The sequence below is a fragment of the Odocoileus virginianus genome, chromosome 11 (assembly GCF_023699985.2).
Source record: "Odocoileus virginianus isolate 20LAN1187 ecotype Illinois chromosome 11, Ovbor_1.2, whole genome shotgun sequence".
Classification (NCBI taxonomy): Eukaryota; Metazoa; Chordata; class Mammalia; order Artiodactyla; family Cervidae; genus Odocoileus; species Odocoileus virginianus.
Window position 1 is genome coordinate 28,354,371 of NC_069684.1, and position 19,855 is coordinate 28,374,225.

Consider the following 19,855-nt stretch of genomic DNA (forward strand, 5'->3'; position numbering starts at 1 on the left):
TCGCCGACTCCGCCTGTCCCTCGCGGAGGCTAGAAAACTACACTTACCACAATCCCAAGGGTGTTCCCCCTGCGCCTGCGTGGCTCGAATTCTGGTCGCTCCCCGACAGTCAAGAGTCAGTCGCCCCAGGAAGCCGGAAATGGCGTTTTCCCAGCGACGGAAGAAGAGTTTGCGGGGGCGACGGAAGTGGCCCTAACTACTGCAGATGCTGGGGCGGGAGCCGGACTCGGAGCTACTCTTCTTGAGGGACGTTGTCTTCACCCCTGAGCCCGCCTTTTGGGGCGGTAAAGGTGGTAGACAGGTGCCAGGCGTTGAGCTAGAGCCGGGGCGTCGTCAGGAGTGACTTGGGTGTCTCGGACCCGCCACCCCTCCGCTTTGGCTTGCAGTCTCAGCTCTGCCAGTCTGGATAAGCGAAGGACGTCCCGCATGTACCGTGGGATAGATAGTACGACGCTTTTTGCATGGGTGGAGTATATTCCTTCCTTAAAGCAAACAGGCTCCTATGTTGTGTCCATGAGAAGTTTTTGTCTGAAAACCAGAAGCAGCATGGGGCTGAGCTAAGACCCAGTGTTGTTCCTCCGGGTAAGGGGCTCAAAGGGCCCACATAACCCGTGTAACACAGAAAGGCTCTGTTGTCATAAGGTTGGCTAGGATGGACAGGATCCCCAGAATGGACCTGAAGGAGCTCCTGCTGGGACAAGGATGTAGGGAGTCTCTTTGGTCCTCCTCTGAGGCTTGCCCTGTATGAGGGTCTTCCAGTGAGTCTTAGTACGAAATGGCCAGGCCTAGCAACCCCCAGGCCCCAACTTGGCTAAGCAGGGAGTAGAGTATAGGCCAGTGGGAGGGCAAAACTGCAGGATCTGGGCCCAGCTCTATAACTTAGTCACCAGAGGATTTACCCTTCAGCCTGAGTCACAGCTTCTAGTTCCCAGGTTGAAAGATGTCTGAACACATCCAGGAGCCTACCTCTCAGCCTCCGCAGGTTTTTATGGTTTGGTTCTAAGAGTGAGCCACCTGGACCCTGGATGTTGACCTTGCTGCTTTCACACCTTGGCTGTACTGACTTCAGGCACCTTTCTCCAGGCCACTGTCACCAGGAAAGGTGTGCCTTCCACCCATGAAGTGCCAGTCTGGAGAGAGCCAACACGGGGCATAGACAGGCCCCCTGAGTGCCTTTGATCTACACAGAGTGTACGCAGCACTTGGAGACAGCCCTGACCCACCCTGCTCTCCAGGACCACCGAGCTGTCCTCACCTATTCCCACAGAGGACCCCTCCAGGGTGATGCTCTTTGTCCTCTGCAAACCCTCCATTTACCCTGCTGGCAGCAGACAGCTCAGAGCCCTCACAAACCCTCAGAGAGGAGCAGATGCACAGAATTCAGTACAAAACCCAACATTGTAATCAGATCAGAGAGGGGATCAGACCAGAGAGGGGAGCACAAGACACACTACTAGATCAGTGCTGCAGGCTCTGCAGGGGAGCAAACAATGAGAATGACAAACGACAAGCCCTTTTAACTTTCCAAATGTCCTGAGTAGAGAGAATTGTTTATTTAACAACGTAAAATACATATATAGGAAACTTCTCTAGGAGCTGGTGGCCTGCACTCAGCATCACACAGATAAAAATATACGACTTTCAACACAGATCTAAATACCTTCACATTTTAAAAATCAGAATTCTCTACACAAGTTTTAAGCTGACAGTTCAAGTTCTCAGTTTTCATATATAGCTTTAACTCGTATTAAACACATGTTTATTTACAACGCAGACAGATAAGGGGCTATTAAGGCCATTTTCTCATTGTGAAACACTGCAAAATACATACATAGTATAACCTAATATAGGCAAAGGTTTGAAAAGTCACTTTCTTGGTTTAACGTAATTAAGTATGGGTTCGGGGGTGAACAGACAGCCTGTCGTAGCACCAAACCCTGCTGCTGGGACACGTGCCCCGCCTTCACATCTAGCAGGGCTGCTGCTGAGGCGCTGGGCAAGAGCCGGGGGCTGGGCCCAGGCCAGACGAAAGGGCACCTTGCCAGCCTCTCCATGCCATCTCCAAATTCATCACACGGTCCAGAGTCGTCAACTATATCCAGAAAGGGTCACACCCCAGGGCCAGCAGCTGAGGTGTCCACACCGAGGGCCAAAGCACAGTCCTGCGGGGACCCCCACCCCTCACCTCCGGTGCCTGCTATGCCCAGGGTGGTCCCGCTCATAGCGATGGCCTGTTCGCTCGTAAGACCGGGAACGCTCCCGTCGCTGGTCTCTATAGTAATGGCTTTTTTTCTTGTATTTTCCAGAAGCATCTGCCCGCTCCCGTGAGCGGCTCCGAGAGCGGGAGGAACTCCGGCTCCGGGACTTGTGTGGCTTCTGGGCAGAGTACTTGCAGTCCTTGGGTCTCCGGTAGCTCCGCACCTTGGAGCCTTTATAGGGGGCGCCCCGGTGGGCCTGTCGTGGTGGGGAGTCACTCCGGCTCCGTGAGCGGCTCTGTGACTTGGATCCACCAGATGTGGAGCCACTGTCACTTTTCCTGTGAAGGAGACCACCAGGCAGGTGACAACCCATCCCGACCATCTCAGGGTCAGGAGCAACTGTCCCCAAGGAGAGGCCACACCACTTCCCCAGGAAACATCCCAGTGCCTGCTGCAGCCCCATGCACCCAAGCAGCACACACCTTCTCTTAGGGGACGCGGAATGTGACGGGGACCTTGAGTAGCTCTGCTCGTGACTCCCGCTCCGACTTTGACTCCCCTGCCCCTTGGGCAAGCTGAGAATAGGGCAGAGAACAGTTGAGACCTCAAGTCTCTAGCCAACCCCAGTGCCATCTGGGCACGTGGATACTCACCCATTCACCGGACTGTCCGCCTTGGTTTTCTTCACACCCTCCACTTTCCTCTTTGTGTTCTTCACAGAGAGTGGGGAAGGCTTGTTTCCTTTGCCTTCTTTGGGGGATTCCACTAGAATCAATCACAAGAAGTTACAACCCAACAACTGCTCTGGTATGAAACGGGAAAGCCGAGCAAGGTGAGGCCACTCCCCAAGGGACTGCTGCTGCCAACTCTGACTTCTGACTCCCAGCCCAGTTCAGGACCTCCAGATGCAGAAGACCACCTGTCTCACTCACCAGGCCTCTGGGACTGGGGACAGGCATAATGCTTAACTCTAGGATCTAACCAGGATCTACTCCTCCAGATTTATGAGACTTTCATCAAGACAAACTACTTGGGTGGGCTGGGTAAGGAGAGCCATTTCAGGAGCCTGTCCATACCCCTTATTAATGAAAACACAAGAACGGACTTCACAGGAGCCCCTGCCTCACACTTCAAAGATTATCTCCTGTTTGCTGAGGACTCTGGAGCCCAGGAGCGCTCAGACTAGCTGCAGATGTGATCCGAGAGAACTCAGGATGAGAGGGCCACCCCTGGGAGGAGACGCTTACCAGGCTTGGGGGCAGGCGAGAACCGCGATGCACTGTCCAGCACCTGGGTGCTGCTGGGCAGCAGGCCTTTGGCTTGTGCCTTCGCCTCGTCGAGGGCATGCCTGCGCTTCTCCACTTCACTCTCCAGGTGAGTCAGATCAACCTAGAAAAGCCAGAGTGCATGATTCAGACCAGATGCTTCCAGTCAAACACAGGTGCACACGTTACACGAAAAGACACAGAACCTTTTTCCGAGTATACAGCTGCAGGATTTTTAAGCAGATTTCTTGAATTTCTTCTTCAGTTGCTCCAAACAAAAGAAACCAATGGGGACGATTGGGTAAAGGGATCTGTGAACACAGAGGCCATCACCATTAACCATTCTTCATAACCAACAAGATTCTCAGGGCAATAAAAACAAGCCTGATGGTCACCAACAAGTAGGCTTTTTATTGACACCAGTGAAAATAACTTGAAGCACAGTACACAGTTTACTGAGGTTGGTGACTCCCCAGGTGGCCCCACACTGACCTCCAGCGTCCGGGCAGCAAGATAGATGCAGGCACAGGCGATGCTCTCAGGCTGGAACCTCACAAAAACATCTGTGCGAAGGCTGTCGTTCATGTAGTTCCTAAAAACCAAACACAGGGAGAACTGAAACCAGTGGGGCACACACATGACACCCATCTGCACTGTCGAGGTAAAGTCACTACTCCACTAACTAGTCTACGGCCAGGACTTAAGAGCTAGACAGTCCTGTGATTCTCACAAGTTCATGGAGAAACATCCCAACTGCTTTTTCTGAATACAGGATAGGAAGATAGGGAAACTACTGAAAAAAATCTTTTAAAGCTGGCTGAATGTCAGAGTACATGTTGCTATGAAAGAGAACCAACTTTAACTTTACTTTTCCCTCTCAACCTTTGGCCTGCTCTCATGCAAAACACAGTGCCTCAGAAAGATGTCTACTGTGGCAGTTCAACATATTTGATTAAGAAAATTTAAATGCTCAAAATCCATAGTGCAGAGAAACATGCAAACTCAAATGAACGGGCTGAGCACAAAGCCTGCGAGGGCCTTTCTGAGACAAGTCGTCCTCTTGCGCTCCTTTTCCGGGAAGAGGTACTCATGCCGTGGCTTCTTCCACACGGGAGTCCACTTGACAAGGGGGAAAAACTCCCTTGGGTACATGGGAACGTCATGCAGAGGGCTCAGTGCCCAAAGGGAAATCCTCTTCTCAGGTTTATCAAAGAACCATTTCCAAATTGTCCCATTTCAATAAGGAGTCTTAAAATGAACATTCATAAAATCAGATAAAAGCAACAAAACACTACAAGTTTCATCACAATCAGTACATTTTAAAAAACTATCGTATTAGAAGATATAAAAATACAAAACATCTGCATTTCTTAAAAGATTAGAATTCTACTGTTGGCTACATTTTCAGCAATTTCATTTAAATGTTTCTCTAAAATTTAAAAGACCAAAAATCAAACCTCACATTAATTTTATCAATACTGCAAAAACACAACAGAAAATATTGCAGAGATTCATTGCACAAGAGAACAGTTCATACATTCATTGCTTCTAACATACCCCAATGATAGCAGGCTACACCCACGGGGGCAGCCAAGTCATGCTGGGGCCTAACTGATGCACCCCCCACCCTGGTTATCTCTGCCCCAAATCCTGGAGAAGGTGACTTACAAACCCATGGAGAGCTTTCTCAGTGATAAATTCTACATCTGCCCACTAGGAGCACCTGGCTCTTAAGATCTTGCTCCAGGTACCCAGAAGGGACCAAAAAAACCTTGTGTGATGGAGCCAAGGCCATATGTCCCGAGAGTTGCAAGTAAACAGTTCATTTAATAAACACAACCATCAGTAACTATTTCATTCTAATAAAAAAGCATTTAGTACTCAGTTATAACATCATTAAACCATTAACTTTTATGTCCTTAAAAAAACAAATGTCCTCAAAACATATATTTAAAGTTACTATTTTTAAAATGTTACAATATAAACAGTGTCCATGGAATGATTTAAAGATGCACACCTTTTACAAAAATGTGTCAACCCTTAGCTGCTGAAAAAAGCAACTTCAGGACTTCCAGAAATAAATACCACCACCCCACACTACAGTCTCAACTCCCACCAGCCAGTTTTCACAGCATCCCCTAGTTTGCTTTTTTTAAGAGAAAGGTACTGCATCTTTATTGCACAAGTAGAGAGCAGTTTCAAATGGACAAAATTTAAGTCAAGACAGTTATCAACTCTAATCAATACAATTACCAAGCACGACAGAGGATTAACAAGAAGCACAACCGTCAGAGAACCACAGCAGCAGTGGGCCAGCACTAGACTATCGTGCGCATACCACCATCTAGAGCCAGCCTTCGGTGGAGAGCCTGCACGGGGTTGGCTGAGGACGGCCGCTGTCCCCGCACCGAAGCGCTTGGACAGGAGAGGAGAAGTCTTAGTCACTTACCCTCAGAGGCTACCCTTTGATTGAAAGAGTACAGAAAAGAAAAGTCAAAATAGGTTCTCCATTAGCACAGCACAGCACCAGACAATTCAGGCAGCAAAAACATGACCCTTACAGACCTAACTCTGTGGGAAAGCACCCAGCACTGAACTGTTACTTCAGGCTTCACTTCTAGTATATTAGCACATTGTTAAAATCAGTCCCCAAATTGTAGGAAGGCCCTACACCCCCTCTTCCTCCCATACGATTTGCTTAATTGAGGCAGTAAGAAGCAAGTTCACATTAGATATGAAACTACTAAATCCAAACTGCCAGCTGTGGGAAAGATCCCGATGTGCCTAGTCAACAGCCCCCAAAGGGAAGCCCGCTGACTGCTCTCCTGGGGGGTGGGGGGGATGGGTCACCTTACCGTTTCACCAGTGCCTGATATTTTGGGAATCTGGTTGGAATTTACATGGCAGGAACACTGGGCACTTGGACAACTCCAGCCCACAAGCAAGTTATGGGACCGACTACCCACTGCCCAGGTGTCTCAAAACAACATACTCCTGCACTGCCCTGGCTGGTCTCATATAACAAGGAAGGTCAACTCACCATGAAGTCTGGACCAGGTGTTGGTTACGCTCACACTCTAACACCTGAAGGTACATAACGATTATCTGGAAGATACGGGTCAGGCAGTTATTACCGAGAACCTTGAGAACCCAGAATTCAGATCTTGAGGGTGTCCATGCAGCAAACAAGAGCCTCGTGCTAGATCCCAGGGTTGGCTCCTGTCACACGCCCGGTGCACAGTTCAGCTGGAGGGGAGTTTTTGCTGATGTGCCTGCTCCCTGCTTTTGAGCCAGGCACCAGGGAAGCACAGGAGGACCTAGCTGCACTGAGCTTCTTGCGGCCAGGGCTCAGGCTCATTCTCATCTTCGACACATTCTCCGCCAGTGAGAGTAGCCTGCCTGGAACGCTTCTGTACCCCAGCCGCTAACTTATACAAAGCATGGCGTGAGAATACTTTCAGCAAATGAAGAAAAAGCTCTTAAATCTATGGTGAATAATTTACCAAGATTCTGAAATAATGCCAGAAAGTCACACAAGTGAGAAAGAAGCTATGAGGAAACCCCCAATAAAAAGGGGACAGAGAGAGATGAAAACAGCACTCTGCATTTGAGGGGAACATGGAAGATATGTGTGCTATCATGTGCTCAACTGATACATGCTGCAAAACTCTCCTCCTTCACTTCCAAGTAAATGGTTCAGAATTCTTCCAATCCCCCCATAAAACAAAATAAAGTTATTACTTAAGCAGCTTTAGAAAATCAGCTGTTGAGAAAGAAACAGTAAACTGACAGATTTCATTCTTACAAGTTCTCATCACTATTTCTGAAAGCTCAAACTAAAAAGAGATAACTTCCACCTCTAAAAAATATACTAGTAAAATTAACATAATATGAGCAGGCTGATGACAAAACAGTTATCTTTCAGAGTACAGGTATAAACTGGAAAACCAAATCAGGGACACATTTAATCCTTTGGAGTTCCCAATCTGGGTAGGTATGCAGCAGTCACTTTGGTGGGCCCACGTGGCAGCTGGGCCTCATACCCACCTTGTGAGGGTGCTTCACGTGGACGCAGAAACCCAGCTCCTTGAGAACTCGCCTTTCTGCCTTTATAATTTGATTCTTTAAGTTAACGTAATCTTGATCCAAGAGTAGAGGCACAGGTTTTCTACAAAGACAAAACACACACTCTGCATAAGAATCAAACAAAACAGTCTATCAAATCCCACAGTTACCTCCAGTAACAATCTACCATACACACAACACAGATGGAGTCAAGAAGTTCACTTCCTTTAACTAACAAAACCACAAAGTCTTCCTCAAACCCCATGCTAACCTATTTATGCCTCCTCAAAATAATCCTCTCCCTGTTTTCCTTACAGACGATAAACGTGGACTGAAGAGAGGAGGGTCTCACCATCTCATCGCACAAGGACTGCACATCCTTTGTTGGGCTCAAGACATAAGCAGATGCGCTGTGGGTGAATGGAAATCCAAAGAACCCACAGAAGCACGATGCTTAAACAGCCAGAACTGTGTTTCACAAAGGACCTCCATTACCTGGAGCATTGGAAACCCTGGGCCAAGAATGCTTCTAAATACCCTACAATACACATGCAAGTCCCCACAACAAAGCCTCATCCAGCCCAAAATGTAAACAGTGCTGAGGTTGAGAACCAGCTCCAGAGCATCCAGGCTGACCAAATAGCCTCGTGAGCAACCAGGAAACTGATGTCAGTCAGACAACAGCCACAGTCACCTTCCTGCTGACAATGGTTCCTTCACTAATTAACAGAATCTGAAGGGTACCTCCCAGCTGTCAGGCCTCCTTCTGGGCACAAATGTAAAACCTCACACCCTAAATTTTGTCCCCAAAACTAGTGTAACTGAATAACTGCGAAAACACAGAGGCAGATGTCTATGACAGCGCTGATGGACTCACTTTTTCTCTCGCAGATGTCGAAGGCGATGAAACACGTTGATAACGTCCCGTATTCGCCTTGGAGCCTCTTCTATCTTGGAGGCCAGGTGAACACAGGCCATTGACACGTGCTGAAATGTAAGCAACGGGACAGAGATTCCTTCTAAGGACCAGTCTCCAACAGCTGAAGAACGGCGGTTAAGAGCAGAGGAGATACACCCGGAGAAAAAGGCCACTTGGGAGAGAACCCTCTACAGCACAGGTGGCTTCCCAGCACACCCTACCCCAAATACAGCGAGCATTACAATTGCCAAAGCCAGTACTCCTTCCTCTGAGCGACCGGCAACACCACAAACCCAGGTTTCCTGTCAGCACGTTTCTGTGAGGAAGAAAGATGGGGAGGAAGTCTCACCTCCATGGAATGCTTCACAAAGGACTTGGTGTAGAAGAACCGCTGGAACAACACCTGCCCGGTAGCCATGGCCACCTGCACAAGAGAAAGATTCCATCCTTTTCAATTGCCCACTTCATGGGTCTCGAATTAAACCACTGGGTTTCGCCAAACTCCCGTTAAAGAACCAGAAGCTGAAACGTTTTCTGCATCCACAAAAGTTCTTTGCACCCCGCTGCCTCGCCTCCTTTATCACCTCTGGTGGGCTGCAGCAGGGGCTCTCCGGCCTTGGGTAGGCGCTGGGCCCGGGTCCCGAGTGGGGACCCGAACGGGGTGGGGGCTGGGTTGTCGGTGAGATTAAGGAGAATGATCTGAGCCGGGTACCCGACATCAGTAAGGAGTGGGGTTGGGATCCGGGTAGGGGGTCATTGCTGGGCCCGAATTCTGGGCAGGGACACGAAGCGAGCTCCGGGTCCGATTCCGGCCCCGCCGCCAACAAAGGGCCTGGCAGCCTTCTCGGAGCGGGCGCGGCGTTACCTCGGCCCGAGGCAGCTCCCTCACCTGCGGCAGGCGTAGCAGGATTCCGGCCGCCTGGATGAGCTCGCAGCCCACCACGCGGAGGTCGGTTTCCGTGTCGGTGTCGAGGCCACTCGACATGGACGGCGTGAAGCGGAGCTTGTCGTCGGGCAGAAGGCAGTTCTCCAGGGTGATGAGCACCCCAGAGTACAGCCGGTCCCCGATCAGCACCCCTTGTGAGCCGGGGGCTGTGCCTCCGGAGCCCGGCGTGCCAGCCGCTACCGCGGGGGCCGTCGACCCTGAAGCCCCGGCCCCGGCCGCCGCCGCCATTTTGTGCCGCCGACTCCCTCTCTGGCTCCTTCCCGGCAGGGCGGCTCCTCGCGACGCTCTGCGACCGCGACCGCCCCGCCCCGTCGCGTGCCATTGGTTCGACTGGCGGGCGGTTCGGGGTTTCCTTGCCCCGATTGGCTCCGCTGCCTGTCCGTCGGCGGCGCGACCGACGCCGGAACTCGGCGCGGGTGGGGGAAAGGCTCGTTACCCAGTAGACCCTGCGGCGTCCTGGAGATACCGTCATCTCGATCCCGACCCGGAAGTAGTAATCGCAGGGGCCAGCTCCCGGCGACTTTCCGGGTCTAACCGTTCCTGGCTGTCTGTAGGGTCCGCGCAGAGACCCGGGAACTCGCGGTTTCCACCGCAGCCCCAGGCTTCTTAGGGGTCAAGCGGGTGCCGAGGGAGTCTGAAGGGGCCCGCGGGCAGCCCCTGGTAAGTAGAGCCAGGCGAGACGCCCCTTGCCGCGAAGGCCCGCGGGGCGGGGGCGGGAGGGAGCTCTCCTTGAGTCTTTCGGGAGGGTGGTCCAGGACTTGAGTGGAGCTGTCAGACGTCTCCGAGGTCTCCGAACTTAAAGGATGGGCGCACGCGTGGTAAGTTTTCCCAGCCCGCGCCCAGCAGCAACTAGATGCTGTTTCCCCAGTTAATTTGTGGCTGCCAGCACGGTGTTTACTGAGTAGAGGTTTTGGAGTACAGGTATTAACGCCAGACTCCCGAAGATCTCGCTTTCAGAATTGAGTCTAGAGAGGAGAGAGATGGTAGCTGGGAACGTTTAATTCGATGTTTTACAAAGCACAGCAACTGCAAAGAGGCATGAAGCATGAGTTCCCCCGAGGTTGGCAGAAGAGCTAGGCTGCGATGCGGGGGTAGGAGGGCGCGGGCAGCACGGGAAGGGCTTGGACTTTTGTCTTAACAGCGGGGAGCCATCCAGGGGTTTGACCCTCCATTTTCTCATCGGTTGCACCAGGCGCTCTCAGGATTAATGACTGCCAGCTTCTGGTGGGAGGTGGGGGTGGGGGTGCGGGAATGTGTGCCAGGAACAGCCCACAGTTGTCTGCCACTTCCCCACCTTCCTTAATCAAGATGAACAAAGAGAAGGCAGCTCTTCCGTAACAGTGCTTGTTACACAGAACTTCGTCCCTACGCCAGAGAGCTCCCTGTATCCTCCACCCTGTTGTCTTTCAACAAGAGCCGTTTACTGACGAGGTATGGAGTCAGGCAACTGCATACGGTGTGGCAGAACAGGACTTAGCTCTCTGCCTTCCAGTGCTTAGTCTAGTGGCCATCACTGGATATAACGAGGGCTAGAGGAGGCTTCCTTTTAGGAAGCCAGTGCAGTAATTGCAGCTGGAAGAGATACTTGCCACATGAGGATGGAGGGAAGTGGGCAGACTGTAAAGGTTGCCAGGCAATCGGTGGCCAGGATTTGATTGGCTCCTTATCTAGTTGGAGGTGGGTGTGTCTGAGGAAGGAGTGACTTCCAGGGGTTGGCTGACAAAGGATGGTGTTGCACAGGACCCAGTGTGGGAATTTTGAGGTGAAGGCAGCTAAGTGTAGGAGTCCACAGACAGCGACTACTATAGTGGGTCTGAAGAGCTCTCTTAGAGCAGAGGGTGTGAGGGTGAGGTCAGAGTCCTGGAGGGTAGTGAGCCCGAGGTGGGAAGAGAGTGTATGTCACCCAGGGCTGACAGTGTCCCTAGATTGGGGGACTAGATGGTTTTGGTGAGAGCTGTCAGGGAGTGGTGGGGCTGATCAGAGACCCAGTTACAGGAGGCCAGAGCTAGAGGGCTCAGCAGATGAGGCTCCCGCAGAGGACCAGAGGAAGGCCCCATCACTGAGCAGGAGGGGAGACACCTCTGCATGGCTGTGGTCAGAAGAGGTGGATAGGGCTGACCTGTGAAGCAGCCTCCATCAGCAGAGATTTCTGGCTTGATTATGGAACTAATGAAGTCAAGTATTTGGGTGAGGAACCAGAAGCCTTACATTAAGGTTCCCCAGGTGACCTTTGGAGGCTAAAGTGAGTCAGGGATCAGGAGAACCACCCTGCCTGCTGCCACTGCTGGTCTACAGTGAGGGAAACCTGCTGCTGCTCAGTGGCTGAAGAGTTGAACCAGGAGTCCCTACTGAAAACCAAAATGGGGTGGGGCGGCACTAGCAAGGCCAGTGTAAGACCTGGTGCACACCCCCCAGCCTTCAGGAGAATCTAAGATTCCCAGGGGAAGCCGCGCCCTGGTAGCATCAATACCCAGTCAGGGCCCACCCAAGGCATTTGTTGATACCGAAGAACTTAATTCAAACACCACAGAAACTTTATTTACACAATCCATGTGAGATTTCTGAACCTGTGCCAATGAGGCAAGACAAGTCCTTTTCTCTCAGGCTTGTAACTGACATGTAAATTAACACAAGTGCAAGTCAAACCTACACACTGTTGACAAATAACTTGTAGTCCCTATTTCAGTATTATCATCACAGGGGGATGCTCAAAGGGCCGTTGGTATCAGCATCTCCCTCAGTGGCGCTGTGCCACCCTGGAAAAAATTCCTTCAGGCTCCTTCCCATCCCCCAAGGCAGCAACAAATCCTTCTTCTCGCCTTCTTTTGGACAAAGCAGCCAAAGATTTAAAAGTCTTTGGTTCATAGATGGCTAGATCTGCAAGTACTTTCCTGTTGAGCTCCACCTGGCACTGGGAAGAAAATCATAGTTAAATATTTTAGCATTTCAGTGAAACATTAAATGACGAGTGCAGCTAATCACCCTGTGATTTCAGTCACCAATACATACTGCTTGAGCACCAGTGGGGGAGAGGGCATGGTGAGTCTTGTCCAAGTAGGAGTAGGACAAGTGAGTAGAAGGGAAGGGCACAGTTCCCAATACCAGATTCCTGGCCTAAGTTATCCCTGTATGTCAGGTGGGAAGAGGGAAGTACAATTCCCATTATATAAATGGTGAAAAACGAGACATGGAAAAGGTATGTGAGGCACAGAAGAACAAGGACCAAAACTGGGCATTCTGGGCTTCCCAAGTGGCTCAGTGGTATAAAGAATCTGCCTGCCAGTGCAGAAGACATGGGTTTGATCCCTAATCCGGGGAGATCCCACATGGAGTGGAACAACTAAGCCTGTGTTGGCCTAGCGCCTGTGCCCTACGAAAGAAGCCACTGCAATGAGAAGCCCAAGTGCCACAACTAGAGACTAGACCCTGTTCACCACTACTAGAGAAAGCCCACACGCAGCAACAAAGACCAAGCACAGCCAGAAATAAAACTGGGCATTTCTAATTTCCACAAGAGAGCCAAAGTAAGTCACCTGTCGCATAAGATAATAGAAAACCAATGGACAATACCTGTGAGTCTGAGGTGCAGGAAAAAAGGGGGTGGTCTTGTGACATTAAATGCAGCTGTGCAGGAGTGCCTCCTGTTCTACTACGGGACCCCTGTGCACAGTCCCTCTCTCCTTTCTGAGCCAGTTCCCCATGAGTAAAATGGACGTGTCACACCTACACATGCCCTGAGGATCTCTGTGAAGTGCCAGGCCCACCTGGCACAGGAAGAAGCACGGGCACCAACTCACCTACTCCCCAAGCTTTTGAAGAAAAAATTTAACTGCATAAGAAAGCAGAGGGGGTAGGAACAAACTTCCTGATGGTCCAGGGTTAAGTCTTCACACTTCCACTGCAGGAGGTTCAGCTTTCATCCCTGGTTAGGGTTAGGAATTGAACCCTGGTTGGGGGGGAAGTTCCATATGTCATAGGGTGGAGCCAAAAAAATAGAGGAAGTGGCATACAGTCTAGATGTGAGTGACTGAGATCTCTGACACTCGCTTACTCTAACATTCCAAATGTTTCGCTCCATTTAATTATGTTTCAACTTGATCTGCCAACCTTGTCATAATTTATTCAACATGAAAAATTTGAAATTAAACTTCAGAGTTAAAGCCAAGTTTTTCTGCTTTTCACTCTTGATGGGGAAACAGCATGATTTTGTGTTGGTGCCACACACCCTATTACTAATTCTGCTACCAGCAGGGCAATGAAAGAGCAAGTGGGGTGATCCCCTCCCCAAGAGTGAAAGCAGTGGGCCTCAATGCCAACCCTTAAGTCCTCTGTAATCTTGGATTTCTCTAATATTAATAAAGACACCCCCCCCCTCAAAAAAAAAAAAAAAAAAAATGAATGAAAACAGTGTTAGCCTGCTAACACTCCACGGTGGAGCCTGCTAGAGCATGAAATCTGGACGGGTTATAAAGACGGTTAAAAAATAAATAAAGACGGTTAATGTCTCGCCAGGACCACATCCTCGACCATACCTTAATCAAATTGAGGATGAATGCTGGGTATTTCAGACCGTGTTCCTGGGAGGCAGCTGTAATTCGATTAATCCAGAGCTGAAATAAGGAAACGTCGAAATGTTTGAGAATAAGCTGTATGTCACGTCCACACCTCCCAGCAAAGGTTCGGAGTGAATTAAAAATTTTTTTCGTAAAAGCAGATACAAAAGTCAGTGTCCTATTCAGGCTGCACTGCAAACAACAGTGAGCAAAGCCTGATGCCCTCTGTCCAAATGCCAGCTGTTAAGCTCACATCTCGCACATTCGAGCCAGAATACAAAAATCAGCTGGGGCAGAGGTGCTGGGGCAGACACCGCTCCAGGTGCAGAAGAATCCATGTGTGGAGATTACGACGGCCACTGAGACGGGTGCTACCAGGCAGGGACGGAGCGCTCTCGGGTGGAAGCTTCAGGGAGGTGAGCAGCCTGGAGGGGAGGAAGCGGGGGCCCAGCGAATGGTCGGGGTGACGTGGACAGTGGCGTCCGCTCCAGGGGCACCGAGGGGTAGGCACTGCAGGAAACTGCGTCGGTAAAGCTGCGAGGGCGGGTGGGTGACGCGGGAGCTCTGAGTGCTCGACAGGCTCTGCGCGCACCGCTGACACCCACACATAGCGTCCTACACAGCCGGCCCCCACGGGCTGCGAGCAGACGGGTGCACGGGAGAGTTCGCCAGGTCGGGGCCACCCACGGCAGCAGGGCGCCGCGGGCTCGGAGGGCGGGGTGAGGCCGAGAGGGCCGCGCTTACCGTCCGCAGGTTCCTTTTCTTCAGACTGCGGGCTCGCGTGCATTGCACGAACGCTCGCGTCACAGCCCTGACGGCCAGCCGGTAACACCGATTCTTCCTCCCCCGGAAGTGCTGGTTAAGAAAAGGGAGAGGAGGCGGTCGGCGGGGCCCGCGTGCGCCGGGTCGGCCAGGGGAGCGGGGCGCGCGGCACACTCACCCGTGCGTGCTTCAGCACCTCCTGAACCCTCCAGTAGCGGTCGGTGATGCGGTTCCGCAGCCAGAGAGGCGCACTGAGGAAGACCATGACGCCCGCACTGCGGTTCACCAATGCGTGTGTTGCTCTTCCGCCACAACCCACGAGAGCTTCCGAGTCAACTCCGCCCTCCTCAAGGGAACTTCCGGGTCGTTGCGCGTGCGCTTCGGGCCCGCAGCGCCAACCCGCCTCTATACGCATGCTCAGGTTCGGGGGCGGGGCGGTGGAGGAAAGGGTTAGGGACCAGGTGGGACACACACCCCCACCCCCACCCCCGGGTAGCCCCCAGCAGCAGGGTAGCAGAGAGTGGTTCCTTCTGCGGAGCCGAGCAGCGCTACTTTTCACAGGGGGCCAGGGTCTACATTGGGCCACTGAGCTGCGCACTTTCAAATGATTGGAATGACAGGTTTTATCCCGTATGTATTTTGTCACTATTTTACCACAAGCCAATGCAAGAGACGTCGCGTTTGTTCCCTGGGTAGGAAAGATCCCCTGGAGAAGGAAATGCAACCCACTCCAGTATTCTTGCCTGGGAAATCCCATGGACAGAGGAGCCTGGCGGGCTACAGTTCACGAAGGTCACAGAGTTGGAGCCGACTTAGCGACTGAACAACAACCACTATATTACCATTATTATAGAAAAGAGTGAAGCGGGGCAAAGTGGGAGTGTGCAATTTCTTAGTAACTTTTCATGTAAATGTAGTTTTCAGTTCGGTTCAGTCGCTCAGTTGTGTCCGACTCTGTGACACCATGGACTGCAGCACGCCAGGCTTCCCTGTCCATCACCAACTCCCGGAGCTTGCTCAAACTCCTGTCCGTCCAGTAGGTGATGCCATCCAACTACCTCATCCTCTTCGTCCCCTTCTCCTCCTGCCTTCAATCTTTCCCAGCATCAGGGTCTTTTCCAATGAGTCAGTTCTTCGCATCAGGTGGCCAAATTATTGGAGTTTCAGCTTCAGCATCATCAGTCCTTCCAATGAATATTCAGGACTGATTTCCTTAAGGATGGACTGGTTGGATCTCCTTGCATTCCAAGGAGCCTTCTCCAACACCACAGTTCAAAAGCATCAATTCTTAAGTGCTCAACTTTCTTTATAGTCCAACTCTCACATCCATACATGACTACTAGAAAAACTATAGCTTTGACTAGATGGACCTTTGTCAGCAAAGTAATGTCTCTGCTTTTTAATGTGCTGTCTAGGTTGGTCATAACTTTTCTTCCAAGGCACGAATGTCTTTTAATTTCATGGCTGCAGTCACCATCTGCAGTGATTTTGGAACCCAAGAAAATGAACTCTGTCACAGTTTCCATTTTTCCCCATCTATTTGCCATGAAGTAATGGGACCAGATGACATGATCTTTGTTGTCTGAATGTTAAGTTTTAAGCCATCTTTTTCACTCTCTTTCGCTTTCATCAAGAGGCTCTTTAGTTTCTCTTCGCTTTCTGTCCTAAGGGTGGTGTCATCTGCATATCTGAGGTTATTGATATTTCTCTGGGCAATCTTTATTCTGGCTGTGCTTCATCCAGCCCTGCATTTCACATGATGTGCTCTGCATCTCAGTTAAATAGGCAGGGTGACAATATACAGCCTTGATATACTCCTTTCCCAATTTGGAACCTGTCCATTGTTCCATGTCTGGTTCTAACTTACACAAAAGTTGGAAGACTAGTCCCAGAAACTCCCCAATATGCACTACCCAAATGCACCAATTGTTTACATTTGCTGCATTTTTAATCACTCTCTCTATAATTGTTTATAAACACATTAGTGGAGTTTTCTTCTGGTCCATTCGAGAGGAAGTTGGAGACAGCTAAATACGTCATGGTGTGTTTCCTGAGAACAAGGACATTCTGTTACAAATCACAGCACAATGAAATTAGGATCTTTACCAGTAAAGCAATAATGCTTTCTAGTCCACACTCAGTTCTGTCTAAATTTCTTACCACTTTTTTTCTCTGTCCAGGATCACACTCTGCATTTTCAGTCTTAATCTGGAATAGTTCCTCAACCTTTCTTTGTCTTTCTTGACCTTGGCATTCTTGAAGAGTACAGGCTAGTTATTTTGCAGAGTGCCTTTCAACCAGAGTTTGTGTGATGTTTCTTCATGATTAGAATCAGGTTTTCAGCAGAATACTGCAGAAATTATACTGTGTCCTTGGTATGGGGTATCAGGGCCATGATGGCAGCCTGCCCCAACACAGGTAATGTCAGCTTTGACCACTTGGTTATGGTTGCCAGGTTTACATTTGAACTAATACATAGTTTGTAGGGAAATACTTCATGAGTCATCCCAAGCCTTCCTGTAAGCATGTGCAGAGGCTAGGTGGGAGCACAGAGGTGTACTGTGTCGTGCATGTGAGAGAGGGAGAATGCAGACTGGTCAGCATCTCGGCCAGCACAACAGTTCTGGAGCAAAGACTGCCTAGCAGGGAAGCCTTGTGTTGGGCAGAGATGGCCAGACCCCTGCACCTGTGCTGGGCTCACACAGCATTGGGGTCACTAGGAGAAGTATGCCTTCAGCTTAAATGCTGGCATGGACTTGAAGCTCCACAAGATGTGGGGAGTGGGGCTTGAATGGATGTGTGAGCAGCCTTTGTGGCCAGCAGGCTCTAAGACCACTTGCACTCACTCAGTTGGGTGTCCATCATTTGCCGGGGTCCAGCCTCAGCAAGCTCCAGGGGATACCCTCAGGATGAATGGCGTCAGCGAGAGAGAGAGAGAGAGAGAGAGAAGACACGTGAGACCAGCCTTGATAGGGCCAAGTCTGCGAGGGAGAGGGGGAGAGAGAGAGAGAGAAAGAATAACCAGACGGTGGTGTTTGCAGGGTCTGGCAGAGTCTGACAATGGTTTATTTTTTACCATAGCTTTTATACCCTAAGTTAGTACATTTCTAAGGGAAAGATAGTTTAACATTACGTCAGCTTGTCCTTCACAAAACCAGGGTGTTTTCTGCATACTTCTTTGTTTATGAGGGTCTTGTACATTATCTTCTGGCCTTGGGGCCTATTAGCATTTTATGCAGGTCAGGTGAATGTAAACCTATTTTCTGTTTCTATGGTGACCTTAACTGAAAGGTAGCAGTCTCATAGGACAACGGTACAGAGTGGAAGTATAACCTTGTTAACACAAAAAGTAATCCTTCTGCAGAAGTTGTCAGTTGCGTTTATCTAAGAAGTTTACCCCACACAGACTGCAGCTTCAGTGAGGCAGCTTCTGCCTAGCACTCCTGGCTGACAATTAACAACCATCTCATTGTTACCACACTAGGGTGGTATTTCTCTAGGCTCTTATTTCTCTAGCTCTTTAACTATATTAACAATGGTTTCTATAACACAACCTTAGCACATTAAAAGCAAAAACACAGCAAGCAAAACACAGCAAGCAAACGTCAACCCAATAACCACCTTTAGGATAATTTTTCTTATGTTTTCTAATAGGACTTCCTCACTCCCCAAAGGGCTCTATGTCTACTAAGGCCTTTATATGATCAGGTTCTTTATGCTATTTTATGATTAGGGTATTAATATAAGCAATCATGCATATTAGTACCAATGGCATAAATGCATTTGCCAAACAAACTAAAATACCAGCAAAGGAGTTTAAATTAAAACACTCCTTTCACCCTGGATAATCTCATAAAATACCACCACCTGGGAAACTTATTGATTAAAGTTCTAAATTGATTTTTATTTGGGAAGAGATGGGGGAAGGCCTTCTGCCTGTGTCACAGAAATTAGGGAGTAGTCTATTGAGGCAGGCATCAGAAAGACAGATATCATCTTTAAAGTGAGCGCCGGGGGCAGCTTTTCGAAATCCCTGAAAACCTGATCCACCTTACCTGTCAGGTTTTCTTCTCATGACCTTGTCATGGGTGGGATCTTGTGAGCTGGCCTTTTCGAAACCCCTGAAAACCTGATCCGCCTTGCCTGTCAGGTTTTCTCCCTCATGACCTTGTCATGGGTGGGATCTCGTGTGCTAGCTCCCGGCAATCATTGACTTTATAACTCTTTCCAAATTTATTGGCATTCTCTTTAAAGAAGAGCCTTCCCTTGGGGCTCTAGATAGTGTTGGAAGGATGCATCCAGAGAGTGGTGGTCCAGTGACAAGGAAAGTGTTGACTCAGCCAGAGGGTCAGCATGTGCCAGACCCAGTATGGGCAAGGTCAGCAAAAGGCCAGAGTGGTGGGAGCAGAGCCAGTGCAGGTCCAGGGCCAGTGAGCAAGTCAGCCGCTAGAGGCCAGCAACCGAGTCTGGTGAGGATGTAGGGGCCCTGGAGGTCGAGGAAGGACTCTGATGTCCTGGGTACCATGGGCTTCCTCATAGTATGGTGGCCACAGGGCAGGACCAGGCAGCCTGGTCACCTTCTCAGCCCACCCTGGAAGCATCACTTTGGCAGCGCTAGGGCACTGGACTAATCACAAAAGTCCGCTCAAAAGGAGACCCAGACTCCAGCTCTGGATGGGAGGAACAAGGGGATCCCACTGGAAGGAGTGCATTCAACAGCCAAGATCGCTGGGGTATCAACGAACACCATACACTATGTTTGGTCTACACGCCATGAGAGGGAGCCCCCTGGGGGATCATGCCATAGGATTATGGCTATTGTTCTGAGAAGAGCTCCCCAGGAGTCACAGGTTAAACCAGAAGATTGATTTAGGCTGGGGGCAGGCACAGCTGACTGTTGCTGGCCTGGACGTGGTGGATGCAGTGGGAGAGGTGAGTTAGTCAGGCTGGGGGTGTGCTCTGAGGTTGAGCCCACAGGCTGTGCTGGAGGTTGGTTCTGGGTCCATCCTGCAGCTTTAAAAACCATCCTGGGACTTCTCTGGTGGTCCAGTTGTTAAGACTCCATGCTTCCACTGCAGGGGGCAGAGGTTCCATCCCTGGTCAGGGAACTGAGATGCTATAGATCCTACATGCCATGCTATGCAGTC

General features: G+C 50.2%; 2 protein-coding genes across 5 annotated transcripts; both read right to left on the reverse strand.

Annotated features, from left to right (window-relative positions):
* Positions 1-1,514: 1,514 nt before the first annotated feature.
* On the reverse strand, positions 1,515-9,656 carry CCNL2 (cyclin L2). Of its 3 annotated transcripts, XM_020873768.2 has the most exons (11): positions 9,337-9,651; positions 8,797-8,871; positions 8,406-8,515; positions 7,511-7,631; positions 6,504-6,568; positions 3,956-4,055; positions 3,670-3,774; positions 3,446-3,587; positions 2,852-2,963; positions 2,681-2,773; positions 1,515-2,536 (listed from the first exon to the last, which is right to left on the reverse strand). In XM_020873768.2, the coding sequence occupies exons 1-11, from the start codon at positions 9,619-9,621 to the stop codon at positions 2,182-2,184; spliced, it is 1,563 nt and encodes a 520-aa protein (XP_020729427.1). In that variant the 5' UTR covers positions 9,622-9,651; the 3' UTR covers positions 1,515-2,181. The 3 variants fall into 3 exon arrangements, with proteins under 3 accessions (XP_020729427.1, XP_070330229.1, XP_020729429.1); XM_070474128.1 differs by lacking the exon at positions 2,681-2,773 and having other exon boundaries at positions 9,337-9,652; XM_020873770.2 differs by lacking the exons at positions 1,515-2,536; positions 2,681-2,773; positions 2,852-2,963; ... (1 more) ...; positions 3,670-3,774; positions 3,956-4,055 and adding an exon at positions 4,762-5,926 and having other exon boundaries at positions 9,337-9,656.
* Positions 9,657-11,905: 2,249 nt separating this feature from the next.
* Positions 11,906-15,046, reverse strand: MRPL20 (mitochondrial ribosomal protein L20). Of its 2 annotated transcripts, none has more exons than XM_020873733.2 (4): positions 14,887-15,041; positions 14,691-14,801; positions 13,926-14,003; positions 11,906-12,304 (listed from the first exon to the last, which is right to left on the reverse strand). In XM_020873733.2, the coding sequence occupies exons 1-4, from the start codon at positions 14,971-14,973 to the stop codon at positions 12,131-12,133; spliced, it is 450 nt and encodes a 149-aa protein (XP_020729392.1). In that variant the 5' UTR covers positions 14,974-15,041; the 3' UTR covers positions 11,906-12,130. The 2 variants fall into 2 exon arrangements, with proteins under 2 accessions (XP_020729392.1, XP_070330232.1); XM_070474131.1 differs by having other exon boundaries at positions 12,214-13,163; positions 14,887-15,046.
* Between the last annotated feature and the right edge of the window lie 4,809 nt (positions 15,047-19,855).

What these genes read in the sequence shown, in the direction of transcription:
- CCNL2 (XM_020873768.2), bottom strand. Translation starts at nt 9,621, where the DNA reads ATGGCGGCGGCGGCCGGGGCCGGGGCTTCAGGGTCGACGGCCCCCGCG. An exon ending in CGACATCTGCGAGAGAAAAA is followed by an intron (nt 7,632 to 8,405) that starts GTGAGTCCATCA and finishes TTGTCTTTGTAG; the next exon opens with AAAACCTGTGCCTCTACTCT. An exon ending in TCCGCGTCCCCTAAGAGAAG is followed by an intron (nt 2,537 to 2,680) that starts GTGTGTGCTGCT and finishes TCTCCTTCACAG; the next exon opens with GAAAAGTGACAGTGGCTCCA.
- MRPL20 (XM_020873733.2), bottom strand. Translation starts at nt 14,973, where the DNA reads ATGGTCTTCCTCAGTGCGCCTCTCTGGCTGCGGAACCGCATCACCGAC. An exon ending in AGGTGCTGAAGCACGCACGG is followed by an intron (nt 14,802 to 14,886) that starts GTGAGTGTGCCG and finishes TTTCTTAACCAG; the next exon opens with CACTTCCGGGGGAGGAAGAA. An exon ending in TCATCCTCAATTTGATTAAG is followed by an intron (nt 12,305 to 13,925) that starts GTATGGTCGAGG and finishes TTTTCTTCCCAG; the next exon opens with TGCCAGGTGGAGCTCAACAG.